Source organism: Alosa sapidissima, chromosome 3, assembly GCF_018492685.1.
Source record: "Alosa sapidissima isolate fAloSap1 chromosome 3, fAloSap1.pri, whole genome shotgun sequence".
NCBI classification, from domain to species: Eukaryota; Metazoa; Chordata; class Actinopteri; order Clupeiformes; family Clupeidae; genus Alosa; species Alosa sapidissima.
Window position 1 is genome coordinate 11,288,709 of NC_055959.1, and position 19,030 is coordinate 11,307,738.

Here is a 19,030-nt window from a genome sequence, read left to right on the forward strand (position 1 = left end):
GTTTGAATGCATCCTCGTGAAGGCCTTTGAGGCCATGTTGAAGAGAATCTTCTTGTTGTTTTCGCAGCAAATCGCCACTGCTCCTCCCCAGGAGGGCGAGCAGAACGGCCTGATGGGACGGGTGGACGAGGGAGTGGACGAGTTCTTCTCCAGGAAAGTCAGCAAAATGGACAATAAGTGAGCGGTTTGGCTGCCATTTTCATTTCCTGTCTAATTGTACAATGCGTGTCCCCACCACCACCTCCACCTCCCCCTCTCTGTGGTTACCGAACCTCGTTTTTGTAATTATGTCAATTATGTCATTTAGTTTTTCATCTGTGTACAGCATATGGCAGAGTCTCTTGGATTACCCTTGTGGCACTATGCCAGACAAGTGGAGTTACAAGCCATGCTCACTCAATTGATTTGAGATAAACTGTGTTTGACCATTTTAATCACTCTGACGTGTTGTGACATTCAACTTGTGTATGCCACTAACGACACATATATAGTTCTGTTAAATTCACCATGTATATCAATCAGAGAAAGAGCTTTCTATCTCTCACTCAGCTCTCCTTTATAATGTTGGCCTCAAAAAACGTACCTTAGGCAACACAGAGTTGATGCCTTGAATGTTGAGCATTGGGGAGCATTCCAGAATGATCTCGGGGAGAAAAACAGCAATGTTGGCTTGGAGGCTGTGAACCAGAAATATGTTGGTTTTGAAATATTTTGGCATGGGCTACCTCCTGCTTGGTTTTTGTTACGTGCCTGATCCCATCCGTATGTCTCTGAGGTTTTGATAGTTTTGACTTGTCTGTGTGTGTGTGTGTGTGTGTGTGTGTGTGTGTGTGTGTGTGTGTGTGTGTGTGTGCACTGCTCTGAGCTGAGTGTTTGACTCTTGACTGACCTCTGTCCCAGACGGCCTTCCCTCCGGAGCTCCGACTCCCAGGACGGAGAGAAGAAGAAGAAAGGAGGCTTCCTGAACCTCATCAAGTCCCGCTCCTCCAGGTCCGACAAGAGCCATGCCGCCTCCAGTCCAGCCCCTGCCCCTGCTCCAGCCCCGGCCGCCGCCACCACCTCTGGCCCCTCGGCCTCCAGCTCCACGCCTGCCTCTGCACCAGCGTCCACCCCCCTGATCTTGGAGGAGCCGTCCTCACCCAAGGTCAGGAGTCCGGCACCGGAGACCAGGGGCCGACCCCCCGCGGCGGAGCGCAGTAGTAGCTCGGACCGCTCGGAGGAGCTGAAGACGCCCGACTCCATCGACTCGCTGGACTCTGAGGGCAGCCCCCAGAGCGGCCGGCGCTACGGCGTGCAGGTGATGGGCTGCGGCCTGCTGGCCGAGATGAAGGCCAAGCAGGAGAAGAGGGCATTTGGCTCCCCGAAGGTTTGTTTCAGTGAGCGTGTGTGTGTGTGTGTGTGTGCGTGTGCGTGCACGTGCACGTCTGTGCGTGTGTGTGTGTGTGCACATGGTTGCTCTGGGCCTGGTCCAGATGGATCACTATCACTTTTACCAGCACATAGATTAACACAGGATGACAGTCAGTGTGCTAATGGGCTTGGTTTGTGAGTGAGTTGAGTGACAGAGAGCTTTTTTTCAGTTTGATTTTACATTTGTTTTTTATATTGATTATTATATTGACATTCTAATGTGACACTACGGTATGATCACTGAATTTTAATGTGGGTTGTGCTGCTGTGTTCAAATTCATCAGTTAGGTGGTGGTTCCCCCTAGTGACCAAGTCGTAGTTTGCAGTCCAGCTGCAGGCTGACAGAAGTCTAAAGTGTTATTGGGACTACTGTATGCAGTTGTATGCCACTTTTTGAATGCCATGTTTTCATAGGCATTGAACATGGCACAACTACACTTTTTTTCCACTATGGAATGCAATGGGTCTGGATGCAAATGACCAATACCAGCTGGCCTGAATGCCTTTTGAAGTTGCAGAGGAGTTGGCAGAATGGATGTGTTGTCTCTGGGCCATTTGTGACCAAAGCATTTGAGTAGGATCAGGCGACGTGGAATTTGGAGCGCTTTCAGAAAGAGGAGTGTGTGTGTGTTGTGCTCTCTGTGTAGTGATAGTTTAAAAGGTGAATACAGCCACAGACTGTGCAACGTTAGGAAATAACAACAACAGAGATAGTATAGAGCTGTCCACCACAGAGAAATGACACAGGTGTGTGTGTGTGTGTGTGTGTGCGTGTGTGTGTGTTTGTTTGTGTGTGTGTGAGAGAAAGTAAGAGGTTTATGGTGTTTGCCTGAGTTATGTTTGCTCTGACCTGGCCTCACTGTGCAAAGCTGTGCCTGCCATCTGTTGGCCAGATTGTCACTGGTGTCAACAGGCCTTAACTCTGTCAGTGGAGCGCCATCTACAGGGGATGGAGAGAAATGTTGGCCATGACACACATGGGTGTCCTGTTGTGTTGATGGCAAAGTGATTCTATCACATACAATCAAATATAAGCCAGCATAGCTCATTATTTAAATGGTACAATTTGATTTGTTTTAGCTTAATGAGATTATCAGGCAACCAGGGTTTTACAAAACTATCAGTCACCCAAATGCAGAAGCACTTTGTCAAAAGAAGAGAGTGATGTGTATATTTTGGTATTACTTTAGATTTGCATTTAGCAGGCTGTCAGAGTCATTTTAAAACTCGTTCATGGGGGGCGCTGTGGCGCAGCAGGCTGCAGCGCCCGTACCATATACGTGTCCGAGTGCCCACGGGGACCCAGGTTCGAATCCGACCTGCGGTCATTTCCCAATACCACCCCATCTCTCTCTCCCACTTGCTTCCTGTCACTCTCCACTGTCCTGTCCAAATAAAGGCATAAAAGCCCCATATATATATAAAAAGACATGTTCAATTTTCAAAGTTGAAAGTCAAGCGTTCCCCTCTCTCTTCACCCCGTCCGAACCTCCTGCTCGCCTGCCTGTTGTGGGAGACGCTGGGGAGACCTAACTAATGGGTGGCGTAGCCGTTCCGCCACCTTAGCTTGTTAGCGTTAGCACGGGCCATTGCTGCTCACATTGAGCTTGCAGAAATGAATGAGGCTTGTAATGTGCTGTTGAAACCCTTTCCCCCCGTGAGCGTCACTCTGGTCTTTTGGCCTTTGGAAAAAAGGTAGAGCAAACAGAGCGTTCTTGCTAAGCAGTGCTCATAACTCTTCCTGAGGTGTAGCAGTGCTTCCAACTGATGTTTTTGGCTCTGAGTTGAGTTGACATGCCAATACCACAGCTGTGAAATATGTCAGGGCGAGGTGTGGCGGTTGGTGCCGCTGGTTAAGCCTTTGCTGTGTCTAGGTGGTACCGCCTAAGGCCCGGCGCCTGGAGGAATGCTCTTGGCTGGGCTCCGGATGGGAGGGATGGAGTCTGGGTGCTGGTGGACTCCCTATAGAGACAGAAGTGATGTTGATGGAACTATTTGTTCCTCTATACGGGTCAAATTCGTCCAAATTCGTGCAGTGCTTCCCCCATGTGGTAAATTATGAGTTAGTTGATGGAAAGGGCTACTGCTGTGGTCTAGAGGAATCTGATGTACTCTACTGTAGGTTTCAGATTGTTGATAGATCTGTTAAGTTCTCAGGGTTCGGATGTTTAGGTCATGACTGCTGTATCTATGAGTATATTAACAATGCATGGAGACAGCTGTTATGTGATGGAGTGGATTATAAACTATGTGTAATAAATGTGACCTATCTGATGTTGTTAACTGTTGTCTAATGATGTTTGTTTGCTCTGTTCACAGATGCCAGACTCAGGGTCCAGTCTGGAACGACCAGAGACTCCTGTGGCAGGTGGGTGCTGAGGGTTTAATTCGCAGATGTGGTCAGGGGACAAAATGAGAAGAGAAACGTAGAGTAGTCAATAATTTGCTCCAAAAGTCTCCAAAATTTTGTATAAGTGTGTTGAAGTATTCAGATTCCCGTTGTTTTCAAAGGATGTCATGTGTATTCTCTCCCTCACTCTCTGTCTCTGGCTGGTCAGTTAAGGGTCAGTCCCTCAGCACTGAGAGCAGATCTGCTTCTGGAGTGAAGAGTGACGGAGCCGTCAACTTAGAGAAGCCTGCGCTGGCCGAGGCCAAGCCAGACAAGCCCGAGAGGCCGGAGAAACCCGACCCTTCTTCCAAACCCAGGGCCCCATCCACCTCCCAGACGCCGCCCAGCCCCAAGCCCCCACCGCAGGGCACCAAACCGGCGCTGGCCGCCCGGCCTGCCATCCCTCAGAAGCCGCGGCCCGGCTGCAAGAGCACCGGTAAGCAGCCAGGGGGCACAAGCCCTGAACTGATACTGCACAGCGCTTATTCATTATGACAGTCCTATAACTGGAATTTGCAGAGCAATCAACGGACCCAAAACCACAGGCCTCACCTGCCATTTAACGCCGCCTGCTGGGGTTTTCTCTGGGCTGGCATTACGTGGGAGGGAATTGGAGAGCTCTTAGAAAGTGAAATGCTTATTTAGTTTGTTTATGTGTGCGAATTAAGTTTCATGTGTCATATCCTGAGATTTATGTAAAAATTGGACTGTTATTTCAGTACACTACAGTCTGCCTGTCTGTCTGTCTCTCTGTCTGCCTGTCTGTCTCTCTCTCTGTCTCTCTGTCTGTCTCTCTGTCTCTCTCTGTCTCTCTGTCTGTCTCTCTGTCTCTCTCTGTCTGTCTGTCCGTCCGTCTGTCCATCTCACTATCCCTCTCCTCCTTCAGACGAAGCCCCTGACTCTCCTGGCGCTAGTGCGCCCCCTAAAGGGCCTGGCTTGCCCCACAGCCTGAAGAGAGTGCCCTCACTGAAGGAGGGGACCACGCTGGCGAGCCGGCGCTCCCCTCAGGACGGTAGGTACCAGGGGGAGGGAGCTGGAGAGGAGCTGCCTCTGGCTAGGGAGGTTCTCCTCTTCGAGAACAGAAGGTTTTAACAAATTAATTTATGCGGGTTGTTTTGGGTTCTTTTTAAGGTCAGTGTGCGACGCATGTTAACGTCTTTCACTGTCAGTGCATGGTCTTTTGTCTTTTGCCTGCTAGCTCTGTTGTGCTGAATTTAAAATGTCTTTCCATCTTCACTTTTCATTTCATGTTTTGCCATTATGTCAACACCACAACTCCCCCCAGTTTAAGGAAATCTGCAGAATTTGTGCAGAATCTGCAGAATTGGTGTTTGTGGTCATTGATACCTGGTCATTTCAAGAGAATACTGGGGCCATGTCCTGTTTTACTAGACTACATTACTGGTCAAAATCATATCCCTCTGACCATCTAATATAGTTTTCTTCAAATCAAGTCATTTTCAGTGAGCTTGTGGTGGCCTGGTTTCACTACATTTATACAGCAAGGATGGCTCCATGTCATCTCCCCACTATAGACTCTTCTAAAAACATGTTGGTTAAGTAAAGATTGACACTACTAGTTCTGTTTAAAGAGTGTTACTTGAAGCGTAGTTTCATTCACAGCTGGACTTAATGTGGTTGTTCTTCTTCAATGCAGAACTGTGGAGGTGGGTTTATTTAGTGTCAAACAGTTGTTAATTATTAACAGACCGGTTACACCGGGGGAATATAAATGACTTGGTAGTTAGAATAGACCATAGACCTTGCTGACTGATTATCTAATTTATTTCTGAAGGTTAGGCTATAAAATGGGGAGAGCTAGGGTAAGAGTCCACAAAGCCTTCACTCTAAGGAGAAAGCCATCCTCACTGAGTAAAAACATTAAACGTAGAACTTTAAGAGCCGTAAGAGTAGCCAGGAGGTCGGAGCTGGTTAGAGATTGAGGCTAAATGGCAGCCTGCACCCCCCCCTTTTCCTCAGCGGAGCTTCCAGCAGAAGGTAGTGCGTCCAGCCTAGGCCAGGACCCCGAGCGTCCAGCCACGGCCCCCAGGGTCCGACCCCTGCGCCGAACCTCCAGTGCCACAGCTGAGGAGGACACCCTGCAGAAGGCAGGCCGGACGTCACACACATGGCCCGGTTAGACCTCCCTCAACCCCCAACAACACCAACACAGTCTGCACACCACACACACACTACCTACGCCTCCCCACCCACCCACTGGCCCTGCATCTTTGTGTGTCCAGTTCCACATCACATCTTCATCCTAGCGCACTCAGATTCTTGCTCCTTTCTATGCTTCTTCCTGCAATGCTTCTTGTCGCCTTATGGATGTTAATTGTAACGTCATGCTTAAGTTACATGTCATGTTTAAGTGTCATGTTTTAAGTGTCATGTCCTGTTTAAGTTACGTGTTTAGTTTCACACAATAGTCATTCTGGGTTTGCCATGTATTTCATTAAAGTGTCAAGTAGACAGAGCCCAATAAGAAGCTGAATGTGACGCCTAGTGGTGTGTAGAGCCGAGCACTGCTGTGGCTGTAGGCCTCCCCTGAGTGCTGCCCCCTGCTGGTCAAGCTCTTTTGTAACCTCTTTTATTTCCTCTCCCGTTGAACACACAGTGAAGCAGGGATCCACGTCCACATCTGACCCCCCACTGAGCTCCAGCCCAGGCCCCGGCCGACTGGCCGCCCGAGAGAATGGCACCAAGTCCAAGGACCGCTCGCCCGCTGCTGACCGGGACAAGGACAAAGACAAGAGCAAAGGGGAGGACGGGGGCAACAAAGACTTTGTATTTATCTGAGAAACATGTGCAGCGACGCGATGTCCCCCCACTGTGTCCACTTCCTTCCTTCTCCACAAGAGCCACCAGGAATTGCTAAAAGACTGTTAGAGAAGCTGCCTTCCACCTCTGCTGTAGCGTTAACCCTCAGGTTCCGCCCTTTAAACCAGGCCTCTCTTTGTTTCGGAGGGCTAAACTGGGATCAGTTTAACCTTTTTGACTTTGAATTAATGAGGTTAGTAATGTGCAGGGAATCCCTGGTCACAGGTCAGCACTCTTTTAAGAGTTTTCATGAGTACTGGTCCAGGTTTTGGACAGGCATGTGTGCGGACGGTGTGCATGTTCTAGAAGTTTGTGCTGTGTGAATCTGAAAGGACAGTCCTGGACTGTCCTCTCTCTCCGCCGCAGGGCCAGTGTTTGTCTGATTTGCCCACTCCTCATGCCCTGTGCTTCACCGGCACATTGGTAAGGGAGATTTGATTGTTCTTCCAGAAGTTTCCATTTTCTTTTTCCAGGCCTTAATCCTAAGATACTGATCTTAAAACCTCCTCCTCCTCCTCGATCCCGTCCTTTACTGGGGTTACCTGCCATTGCAGTGAAGTGTCAGGTGTCTGCAGTAGACCTACTGCAGTGGATCACCTCAGCCCTGTAATGTGGCAAAAGGGCTCAAAGCACTGTGATCAAAAGAACAGGGCGTTTAGCCACTGTGTTCAAACCAGTTACTCTAAGGTCATCATCCCCCAAATGCACTGACATGGAATCTTTATCATGACATGGCATCTATCCTGAGCTAGTCAGTACTGTGATGTTCCTCCCAGACATAATGGCTGGACAAGATATAGACCAGGAATACAGACCACCTCTCATACACATCCCCTCTTTGCCTCGGGCCTCTATTTTTCTAGATTGCTTTCCCTGTCTCTCTCTCTTTCCCCACTCGCACACACTCAACGCTTGCACACACAGTCCCAAGTCCACGTGCTCAGCTGCATTATTAGTGCTACTGCGGAGTTCTAGTCGGCATGTTCTTGAGCTCAGCCTGTGTGTGGAACTAAAGCAGCTGGCAGATTTCTGTTGTGTCTCATGAATGAAGGAGCCATGTTTTCTTTTCCCAGAGGACAAGCAATGTGCTCTCACATGTCCTCTTAACAGCCCATTCTATGTTTGCCACTTACGGTTTGTGACATGCATGTAAGGTTTATGTGTATATATGTGCATCTCTGTCTGTATATGTATGTGAAATGTACAGTACCTTGGTAAAAAAAAAATAATAATGTAATATATGCACACAAGTGTGTGTAAACAAAGTCCTATATTAATATGGTACTAAGCACACTGTCATCAAGACAGTTTATGATTTGTTGTTATACAAACTGGTTGTTGGTGATGTCTTTTTTACCCATTGCAATAGGCTTATCCTTCTTTCTATGTACATAATGTCAATACCATACAAAATCAATTAATTTTAGTTTTGTTGTTGCGCTGTAAGCACAATAAATATTGTTTTCTTTATGGGCTAGGAAAATAAACATGTGAGATGAATCTGAATTGTTTACTAAAAGAACTTGAATTGATGTTACTTATTGAAGTAACCACATTATGTTTGTCCCTTTTGTCCTGCTGGTTCTGATTATGGCACCTTCTATTCATAATGCATTCTAGAGAGTGGACATTTATTTGTGTATATTTATAACAATTAAAATTCTTTTACATAGCAAAACAATTGACCCTGTGTCCGTTATCTACATGCACAATGTTAATAGGGAGAGAGCAGGTTAGAAGAAGTGAATCCACTGACTCTTCATTAAGGAAATTATATATGACATGTAAGGAAGACACATTTTTATTGCCTTACACACCCTACCCATTTGTTTTATTGGCCCATATCTGAGGTAGGACAGCATCGTGGTTAACTAGACACTAGATGGTGCTATAAAGCATATTTTCCCATTGTGTTCTCGTGTTTGCAGCAGTAATTACATCACTTTTATTCCCGCAAAACCACCACTTGAAATTGTATTTTTAGAAAAACAATATTAGACATACATTCACATTTATTCATTTGGCAAATGTTTTTTGCAAGACTTTGCCTACAACGGAAAGGCAACAATCAAGCTATAGTAGGTAAGCTGTAGTAGTCTGAAAAGGTTTCCTGACTTGCAAAGTAATTTGTATCAGTCTGACAAAGGTGCCGTACCAAATGTGTGCAATATAATGTGAATGTCTGTAGGCTTACAGTAATATGTTGAGAGACTTCTTTGGGTTCCGGAAGTGGGACATAATTGCACGGCAAACCTGACCACAAGTTGGTTGTCAAAAGCTGACAGCAGTCAGTTGCTTTCAGTTTCTCAGTGGAGAGCATACGCGTAAAGTCTCTCGCCTCTTCTCTCCATTCACTTGACTGGCATCCGAGCCCAGTTCTTCGCAATGGAGAGCGCTTTCGACAACTTGGACGCAGCAGGATTTCTGGAAATTTGGCAACATTTTGATTCTGATGGTGAGAACGTTTCTATTTTGATAAAGCTATTTGTATAGAATGTTTAACCACAAAACTCGGGCAGCATTTAAAGACGATGTAAAACGGAGTTCTTTTTTTCCTAGATAATGGCTATATTGAGGGGAAGGAACTCGACGATTTTTTCCGGCATATGATGGAGAAACTGGCACCCCAGGTGCGGCACCCAATTGTCTCTGCAGTTGCAAGTCTTATGGAATCATTTGCATAGATCACCAGATGTTGGTACCTAATTGGTAAAATGAAAATAGCTTTCTTTATTTCACCCATGTGTGACATTCAAATACAGGCTAAGATTTTTATAGTCAGGAAATGTTGAATAACATCCTTTAGACATTCATTTATTCTGCTTCAGCGGGCACATGGATCCACCCATAATGTAATAAAAAACACAATTATGAGGTTCTGCTTAGTGTCAGAGAGTGTGGCCAAAGATGCAGCCTGAGCTGCATGAGATGGGATTCATTATTGCCAGCACAGGCAATCACCAGAAAGCTCCCACTAAAAGCGGGGATTGTGGTCACAAAAGCAAACATTTATTTAGTTATATACTCTATGTTTTAGGCTTTAAAGATTATTCTCTTATCTTGACAAATGCAATGTAGCCAATTAGTCAATTCTTGAATTTCCCCTTGGGGATCAATAAAGTATCTATCTATCTAGCCTATTATATCTGTTGAACCTCACTTAACAGACTTGACAGATCTACATGAAACACTTTCTGTAACAGTTTATGGCACCTAATGTACTACAGTGTAGTGTTTTAATGAATTAATTCTGCAGCATATCCTCATGAATCTTGTTTAACAGGAATACATTGTTCAGGAAGTGATTTCTATACTGATAATCAAGAAACTGTAGTCAGATTGCCTTCCTTGACAGCCTTAAGTACACAGTGTTTAGTTCTCAGTGAGCTCTCACGAGGCACAGGTCCAGGATGATGTTTCAGAACTCACAATTCAGGATACTCACATCTTTACCGCAGACCTGAACCCAAAGTGTATGACTCAATTGGATCTGTGTTTGTTGCATCCATGATAAAAGGGACACTCTTGAGCAGTGACATAATAATGTAAGGGCACCCTGTGTCCAGCGGTGAACACTTGTCATGGCAACCCTGTTAATGCCATGTCTCCCATTAGGATCAGGTAACAGAAGAGAAGGTCCAGCAGCTCAAGCAGCGCTTCATGTCCGCCTATGATGACTCAGCAGACGGGCGTCTACAAATTCAAGAGGTATTCCGCCGGTCTTGACCCTCACCTGTTCCCTGTCACCTGAGTGCTAACTCCCTCTCTTGCCACCTCGGGCCTTTATGTGTCAGTGTGCTAGCTGTCGTGAGGACTGTTGTTGCACAGACGGTGAGGTCTTCTGATATTATCTCTGACACAATTTTGAAGCCATAACTGTCACTTCCTGAGAGTGTTTTCACTGAGTGGGCGGGGTTTACACTAGTGCCATGGTAATAGGGTCTAACAGAAACAGACATGGTCATCAACCTAAAATTACATAAATCAGTCAACTTCATTTAATGTAGCATACCTCAAGAAGCGTAGTGACCGATCATTCAACCTGTAAACCCACTGAATCCACACTTAACAATACCCAGCACATTGGTGCACTTGAATCACTAAGCACTTCACTGAGTGAAAAACTATTATGTATAGTTAGCCTGCTGATTGCATTTATGTCCACACAAAGTAGATGGGTCACAGTTTTTCTGTTTGATAGCATTCATACATCTACGTTTGATCTTTAATAAAAGACAAGAAAAGTAGTCTCCACTTATTCTTGGTATATTATCTGCCGTAAGGTCTGCAGTGATAACTTGGGTGCAGACTGAGCACAGGCTGGGTTTATTTAGCTTATGTGAGTTTTGAACGCAGTCCAAGTCATTCATCTAATGCATATGAGACATCATTAAAAACAGACACAAGGAGAATAGCCAAGGCGGGGCCGCAAATGGTCGGCTCTCTGCCCACATGCATTACCCTTGAGTGGTTGGACAACTGCTCTCTTGGGCATGAAAGTGATTTAAAGGGTGGAGCGAAGAGAAGAGGGAGATTTTGAGGGTGTGGTGAAAAGCAAGTCTTTATAGGGACATAGATAACAGGTGGAGAACTGCAATTGATGACGAGTGGAAACCTTTAGATATGAAATTAAGGTTTTGACAGAAAACTGTTCTAATAATGTAGGTATACATCTAGAGGCTGTGCTGATGGATATGACACTAATAGATGGCCATTTATGCATATGCATATATGCACAGGTTGTTATGATATTGTCTTAGTATCTACTTGCCTCGGTTGCACAATGAAAGTGTATAGTTTGCATGTTTTGTTGATTGTATTCAATTTTAATTTGAACAGGTTGTGGTCCCCAGCATCACATGTTCAGCATACTGTATGAGGACTGCTCGGTGACTTGAATGTCATGAATCACACTCTATATTCATGCTCTGTTCTAGCTGGCAAACATGATTCTCCCAGAGGATGAGAACTTCCTGTTGGTCTTTCGTAGGGAAACCCCTCTGTATAACAGCGTTGACTTTATGAAGGTGAGCTCACAACTTGCAAGTTGGTTTTGGCATTCTTGGAATTCAAGGAATTCTTGTTATTCTAATACACCAGAGTAGAAAACAACAACAGAATGTTGTGGCCCTAAAAGTTGAATTTGACAAGTATACATTTAACATCATCAACCAGTAAACTCTTTTTACCACCTACAAACACTTAACACAACCTCAGAAGCAGAGTGACATTAGAGTGATTAAGCTCGCTAGATCGCTCCATTCTTTAGACACTAGTGTAGATAGTCAGGCAACACTTACATGAATACTGGATTGATCAGTTCAACCAGACAGGTGGCATGTTTCGATGGCTGCAGCTGAGTTCTTCCTCTCTCCACAGATCTGGAGGAAGTATGACATGGACAGCAGTGGCTATATCAATGCCATGGAGTTAAAGGTAATGTCAAGGCAAAACAGCCAACACAAGTCACATGACACAGCACACTGGCCTTATCACTTCTTATTTTATTCTCTGTGGTAGGGCTCTCTGAATGTGGCAATATGTTGAGTGTGATGAATGGGTTGACAGTCATATTCAAAATTAAGAGACCGCTGAAAATGTGACCATCAACTCATTTGAATGTCACTCAGCAACCATAGGATGATATAAAAAAATGTGCAGATGTGAAGAACAGTGAAGTGAAGAACAGAGCACCCTGCATTTTACCCTGTATTTTAATGAAGAATATTTATTTATTTACGATACATTATTCATTCACAAAGAAAATTGGTGTCCTTAAAGGTTGGAGTTTTCCTCATTTTTTAAATTAAGGCATTAAGATCAATTTCCAAAAGATGATTTTTTATTCCTCTTTTTAGTCAACTTTAGCATGGGGGTGAATACTTATGCAACCCACTGTATGTAAAAGCTTATATTATTTACATGGAAAAGCAATAACAAAATGTGATGTAATAGAAAAGTAGTAGACTGAAAAAGGAAATCAAAAAGAGAATAGAGAAGAGTTACTACTAGTATGAGCAGAGCTCTTGTTCTCTAAACAGACATGCATGCATGCAGTTACAGACTCAGATCTCCATAAGTGGAATGTCTTTTCCTGCAATTGTATCTTAGCTGATGAATTGATCATTATTAAACCTCTCCATGTTTTCACATTGCAACATACTGCAGATGCCTGCATGCATGGCCTGTGTTCTTAAAAGCCTAAGAGTAAGTGTGACATTTGGCACTTCCCGTGTTTAACACTTAGCTGAAATGCTTGAAGTGCCTGCTTAGATGCTATGTCTGTGCATTTGTGTATTTATTTGTGAAAAATAGAGTTGACACAGCTGTTATTATAATGGACATGAAATGATGCCAATTTATCCATTCAAGTCATTGGTTGTCCTGTATTTTTATCAGTAAACAAATACTTAACTTATTCTCTCCCCCCCATCAGAGTTTCCTAAAGGACCTGTTTGCCCAGCATAAAAAAGATGTCCCCTCCTCTAAGTTGGATGAATACACATATGCCATGGTAACCACAGCTTCCTAAGCAACATATACTTTCCAGGCCCACATTAAAATTGTGACTCTTTCCTTATGACAACACACATGCCAGCCTGTGAAATGTTGCATTCTCAGAGACTATTGCAAACAATCCAAAACCAAAACAAGTGTGTTGAGTGATATTATTTCCTGTTTGAGAGACCCATGACTGGGAGACATGCCTTTGTCATAGATAGTTGAGCAGTAGATTGAAATGGATATGATATCCTTGCAACATATGGCCCAGTTGAGGCAAATTTGAATTTATTGACCAGAGTTGTTTTTTTAATGCAGTGGAAGGCGTGCTTGGAAGTGTCTGAAGTGAGGGTAGAAATTGACTTGACATAAGTCACAAAATATTTCATTCAATGAATGTCAAATCCATTTTATACTGGTTATAGATAGTATCTTGAAGGCTACTATTTTTTATCCACAGAAATTATTGTTAGTTTTAAAAAAAGCTCTCCAGAGTGCCCTATGCAGAGAACAATCATTTTGCTTGCAGGTCTCCATAAAGACTGAGATGTAAGACTGAGGATCAGTTAAAATCGGATTTGCAAATGTCTCCTTCAGTACATAGATATACTGTCGCTCTCTTGAAAAAGATTTTAGATTAAGATTTAGACTTAGTTTATAGCACAGATTCAAGCTGGCATGTGAAGAGCAGCATTAGTCAGCAAACTAATCTGATTTTAATATTAATGTTAGATTCCTTGTCCATTTGAATATAATATTGAGTACCTACCTATATGTGCAAATTTATAATGTTTGTCAAAATTCCATTCTGTGTGCTAATAATTGTGTGTGAACCCACTAAAATCATGTACATACCTGCCTTGTGTCTTTACAGATTAAAACTTTTGACAAAAATAAAGATGGGCGTTTGGATCTAAATGATTTAGCCAGGTATGTACATCCCTGAATGTTTATACCCAAATCACATAACAGCAGACTGCACTGTTGTGAATGTACGGGAACCCCATGTGGCTACAGGGCTTGATTCATTCTTGACAAGGAACTCAGCTCTTGTTTTTCTCTAAACTATTGGCCAATATTACACCCCTAATGCAGTCATTATCTGCATGATCTACTAATGCCTCACTCAGTCATTCATTCCGTAAGGACTGATGCTCCTAAAAGGATGAAAGCATTGCCAGTTGTTTATTAAACGAGTGAGATTGCATTTTTTGTGTGCATCACTAATGCAAATGTAATAAGTCCATTTGGAATCCTACAGTTTACATCTCACTTCTCACTGCAGCACTGCTCCTTTCTCTGTTAGCGATTAATCATAAATTAACTTCCAAAAAGACTGGCACCCCAACCAGCCACTTCTGTTGTATGTGTGATCTAGTATGTACTGTACAACATTGAAAAGAGGCTTATAATTCTCATTGTATCTATGTTTGGCAGTGGTTAACCAAACCCATTATGTCGACCACAGTCGGTTTAGGTTACCTGTTTCTCAGTGAACCTACGATAAATGTATGGAATATCAGATGATCCTTGTAACAGTTAAGCCTTATGTATACTACATGTGTTATAAACGCTGCGTGATGTCCACCTTTGTATATGTTTACAGGATTCTGGCTTTACAAGAAAACTTCCTGTTGCAGTTTAAGATGGATGTGAGTTGTTGTCCATGTAGCTTTGCCAGTAATCCAGCCATAGAGCCAGAAACAAACTGAACTTTTCATCTTAAATGTGTAAATCTTCATTTATGCTTCCTGCTCTTCCACTGCCACAATGCACAATGAAATAAACATGAAAAAGAAAAACATTTTTTCCTGATATTCACAGGCATCCAGTCAAGAGGATCGGAAACGTGACTTTGAAAAGATATTTTCCCACTATGATGTTGTAAGTACTTACTATTAAAGAGGGAGACATCCTGGGAACAGTATAATGAAACTATGTTGCCTATTATGTTTCTCCTGGACCTCGTGGGGTCCATTATTGAAACAGCAAGTCCCCCTATTCAGTTTGCTGATATTAAGACTGATGCCTAGCAACTATTTCTAGCCATCTCTTTTTTTCCTATCATTCTCAGATGTGTTCTGTGTCCATTTATTTTCCTCTCTGCTGGTCTCCATGCTGTTTAGCTTTGTTATGTCTGTGGCTCGTATGATTCTGCCCAGTCACATCAGTCTTAGTGCTCTCTTAAATTGGGTTATTCCGTTTGGTCCTAATGGGTTCTGTGTTCCAGAGCAAGACTGGAGCCCTAGAGGGGCCGGAGGTGGACGGCTTCGTAAAGGACATGATGGAGCTGGTCAGGGTGAGTCATGGGGTCAACACTGTTCAATATCATCTCTGTGGTGTCTTGAAATCAGGTTGTAGTTCGTTATTGATCACATAAGGAAACAGATTGCCATGTTCTCTGCCCTCCAGCCCAACATCACTGGACCTGAGCTGGACAAGCTTCGGGCCATCCTCTTGCGCCACTGCGACGTCAACAACGACGGGAAGATCCAGATTAACGAGCTGGCCCTTTGTCTGGGGTTGAAGTCCAAACCCTGAAGTTCTGGCCTACTGCTCGGGCTCATCTGGGTGTCTGTGAAAAGCACTGACAGGATCTGCATGGGTCAACGGACCAAGTTAGGAAGTGTATGTATTTGTGTTAGACTTATATGAACTGTTTTTGTGCATATAAAGAAGAGATGAAGCTACTCGATATTTCCCTTTGTAGCAATCCATTTTTAAGCTTTGTGAATTGTGAGTGTTGTGTTACTACTTCAGATAGCTTTCTTGCTGTAGGTAAATACCTATTAAAACTGCAAATCAATTGAAGTGCTCTGAGCCTCTGCTTTTGATGAATGTCCAGCTGGTGTGACTGCTGCCTCTCTCCAAGTGCCCCCACTGCTCAACACACCTCTGTGCAGGCAATCTGCCCTCAGGCTTCACTCTGCTGATATCAGCCCATTAGCTTCCAACAGATAAGAGTGGCGACACACAGCAGCTGTTGGCAGCCCTGGGCTTTCACAGACTAGCGTGACACTGCAGCAGATCTGCAGTACTTAGATACCCCTGGAAACTACTGTGGACACCGGGCACAGAGAGGGGGCACTTAGCGCTGTGTTGAAACTAGTCACTAGTCAGATGGTGGCTGCCACTCGTTGCAAGTGCAGACTCCATAATCATCAACTCCACACATGTGAGGTATGAGGGTGTTCTCTGCGCAGCTACTGCTGCTGCTGAAGGACAGTGTGCGAAAAAGCCAGCAGCTGTTCGGTCCGGCAGAGTGTTTACTGTCTGCCTCCCTCGTGGTTGCCAATAGCACAGCTGCCTCTAAGTCAACAAACACCGCTAGTGACAGTCAGGTGCAGTGACGGACTGGGATTAAAAAACGGCCCTGGCATTTTCACCAACCAGCGGCCTACACGGGGACATGCGTGCAGGTGTCCGCAACACACAGATATAACTTCACATGCACGGACATAACACGTTTGTAGCCCCATTGGTGATGAACTCTAACTTTAATATGCATAAAGACTGAACCAAGAACATGGATAGCCTATATATCAATGCACAACTCCAAAAAAATGAATGCAATATGAAATATGAAAATGAAAAAAGAATAGCCTAGAATACATGGATTTCTATGCAACGTCACGAAAACATGCGGGTGCAAGAGGCAGAAAGCACCATAGAACAGCATAGAGCAGTGTTCTCCATGAAAAGAATAAAATGAGTTTTTGTGCTGAAAACTGCATCAATTCGAAATCACGATGGTTCAATATGTTCAATATCCCTAAAGGAATGCATGTCTTCGCCAAAAATTCCGATTGTAGCTTAGGCCTACAGCAGCCAACTATTTAGCTCAAGTTTATAACGTTGTGGACGGCCACCAAGCGTCTTCTGCCCCACGGCTGCGCGCAAATGTAGTTTTGTTGGTAAACGGGAAACCCATGTATAGATCATCAGAGCAGCCGCTCCACAAACGTGTCTTAATTAACATCATGCAGTTAACAAGGTGCGAAGGAGCTTGCTCTTCCCCGCAACCCTGTCTATCACGTCATCAGCATCCAAGTTCATAACGACCTCTTTCTCTGTCGCCTAGCATAAAAGCCTCCAAATTATCCTGTGCATTGGTTTCTATTCTGTAACTTGGAATGCTAGCCTATGATTGCTCTTAAACAAATCATGAAGGAAATAACTGAGATGTACTCTGTTGGTCTGCTTAGTTTTACAGTGAATCCTATGTAAAGGTTTGGAAGGAACTTCAGCTTCAGACTTTCTCTTGGGAAACTGTCAGGCCTATTCATCTTCTCTAATGTAGGCTAGCTGGCTACACCATGTCATTGCCACACACACAAGTGGGGGCAGAATTGGAAATGTGTCATAGAGTGCATTGGTTGATTTGGTTAAAAAGTCACAGGTTAGGTTATTGGTTATTAGTGTAATGATGCTATTCATAAATAATGAGCTGTAAAGTAACTCAGACTTTAACAAAAACAAATTTTTAAAGGATATCGACTAATTATCGTCATCGTCAAAATCACAAAAAATATTGAGATATTATTTTTTGTCCATATCGCCCACCCCTAGTCCAGTCCGTCACTGGTCAGGTGTGCCGTGCATGACATGGTGCTGTGTGGGAGGGGAATCCGACATCAGTGATCTATACATGCACCTTATGGTTTCTTATAAAAATGACAGTGTATTGTTTTCAACAGAGCAAGATATTAATCTATATAAATTCTGTTAAATACTTTAGTGCAGGGGTTCTCAACCTTCTCTGCTTCAAAGCCCATCTATTCATACTTGTAACAGGCCAAGGCCCATTAAAAAAGATCCCCACTTTGGGCTAGATTTTTTCTATAGCCTGAAGTCTGTTTTCTTATGCAGTAGTATGCTGGGGAGGAAGCACAAGGAAGAAGGATGTGGGGCGAATTGACAGGCTGGTAAGGAAAGCTGGCTCTGTAGTTGGAGCTGAACTGGAGTGCATCACTTCACTATCTGACAAAAGGACCCTGAACAAACTGATCAACATCTTGGACAATGAGTGTCACCTACTCCACAGCACTATTGTTAAGCAGAAGAGCCTGATCAGCTGGAGACTTCGCTCACTGCCTTGCACAACTGACAGACTGAGAAAGTCATTTGTCCCCAGGGCCATTGAACTGTTCAATGCCTCACTTAAGGGAAGAGGAGAGATAGACTTCTCTGCATAGTCTGTCTGCCTCTTCACCCCCTCCATGTTTGGTACTGTCTGTCCACTAGCCACTTGTACCACTGTCTTTATGCCTCACTGTTTGCGTGCTATATTAGCACATCAGCACATATGCATACACCCCCCCCCCCCCTCCATGCCACAGCTGAACTGTGGCCACACTTATACATTGTCTTAAATAGTTAAATATATAGATATATAGACTTTACTTTACTTTATTTCTGCATTGTTGCACTGTTGACTTACTCATTTGCACTATCACCATGACCACTATCACCATTGCACTACCACCATGACACTCATTCACACAGAGCACCTTAGAGCACCTTACCATACCTTACTATGCACAGAGAATCACAGGCTCAGTCCCTGCCTCAGTCATTGCAAGCGCCTCTGATTTATTAATCACCACTATGTGGAGACTGTTTTTAGAATTTATTTAGATTAAGTGTTAGTATAATTTGTATTTTTGTCATTTGTATTTTAGTATATTTTTATATATTGTATTAAGTGTTAGTATAATTTGTATTTTAGTATATTTAGCATATTCTTTATCTTCTACTGTCCTTATTGCTTAGTTGTGTTTTTATATTACATACTTTAATTACTCTTTCTGCTGTTAAAGAATGTGTTTGTGTTGTATGTATGCTGCTGCTGAGACCTTGGGGATCAATAAAGTATCTATCTATCTATCTATCTATCTATCTATCTATCTT

General features: G+C 43.7%; 2 protein-coding genes across 7 annotated transcripts in view; both read left to right on the plus strand.

Moving 5' to 3' along the window:
- Positions 1–8,288, plus strand: part of LOC121705541 (F-actin-uncapping protein LRRC16A-like) — a 66,294-nt gene extending 58,006 nt beyond the window's left edge. For 5 of the 6 annotated variants that reach the window (XM_042086568.1, XM_042086571.1, XM_042086570.1 and 2 more), the window contains 7 exons: positions 68–177; positions 901–1,366; positions 3,730–3,778; positions 3,969–4,235; positions 4,686–4,811; positions 5,780–5,935; positions 6,417–8,288. In XM_042086568.1, coding sequence (XP_041942502.1) covers positions 68–177; positions 901–1,366; positions 3,730–3,778; positions 3,969–4,235; positions 4,686–4,811; positions 5,780–5,935; positions 6,417–6,598 — 1,356 coding nt within the window. In that variant the 3' untranslated portion in view covers positions 6,599–8,288. The remainder of the gene's footprint in view (positions 1–67; positions 178–900; positions 1,367–3,729; positions 3,779–3,968; positions 4,236–4,685; positions 4,812–5,779; positions 5,936–6,416) is intronic. The other variant, XM_042086574.1, reaches the window with a different exon arrangement.
- A 614-nt stretch (positions 8,289–8,902) lies between these two features.
- Positions 8,903–15,931, plus strand: LOC121704921 (secretagogin-like). The gene is made up of 11 exons (XM_042085471.1): positions 8,903–9,074; positions 9,179–9,249; positions 10,235–10,327; positions 11,557–11,646; positions 11,999–12,055; positions 13,056–13,133; positions 13,995–14,050; positions 14,727–14,772; positions 14,945–15,004; positions 15,351–15,419; positions 15,533–15,931. Exons 1-11 carry the CDS (start codon positions 9,005–9,007, stop codon positions 15,659–15,661), a joined length of 819 nt encoding a protein of 272 aa, XP_041941405.1. The 5' UTR covers positions 8,903–9,004; the 3' UTR covers positions 15,662–15,931.
- Positions 15,932–19,030: the final 3,099 nt, after the last annotated feature.

Coding starts and splice junctions, on each gene's coding strand:
- LOC121704921 (XM_042085471.1), top strand. CDS start 9,005: ATGGAGAGCGCTTTCGACAACTTGGACGCAGCAGGATTTCTGGAAATT. Junction 12,056..13,055: donor TCAATGCCATGGAGTTAAAG/GTAATGTCAAGG, acceptor CCCCCCCATCAG/AGTTTCCTAAAGGACCTGTT. Junction 15,005..15,350: donor TATTTTCCCACTATGATGTT/GTAAGTACTTAC, acceptor TCTGTGTTCCAG/AGCAAGACTGGAGCCCTAGA.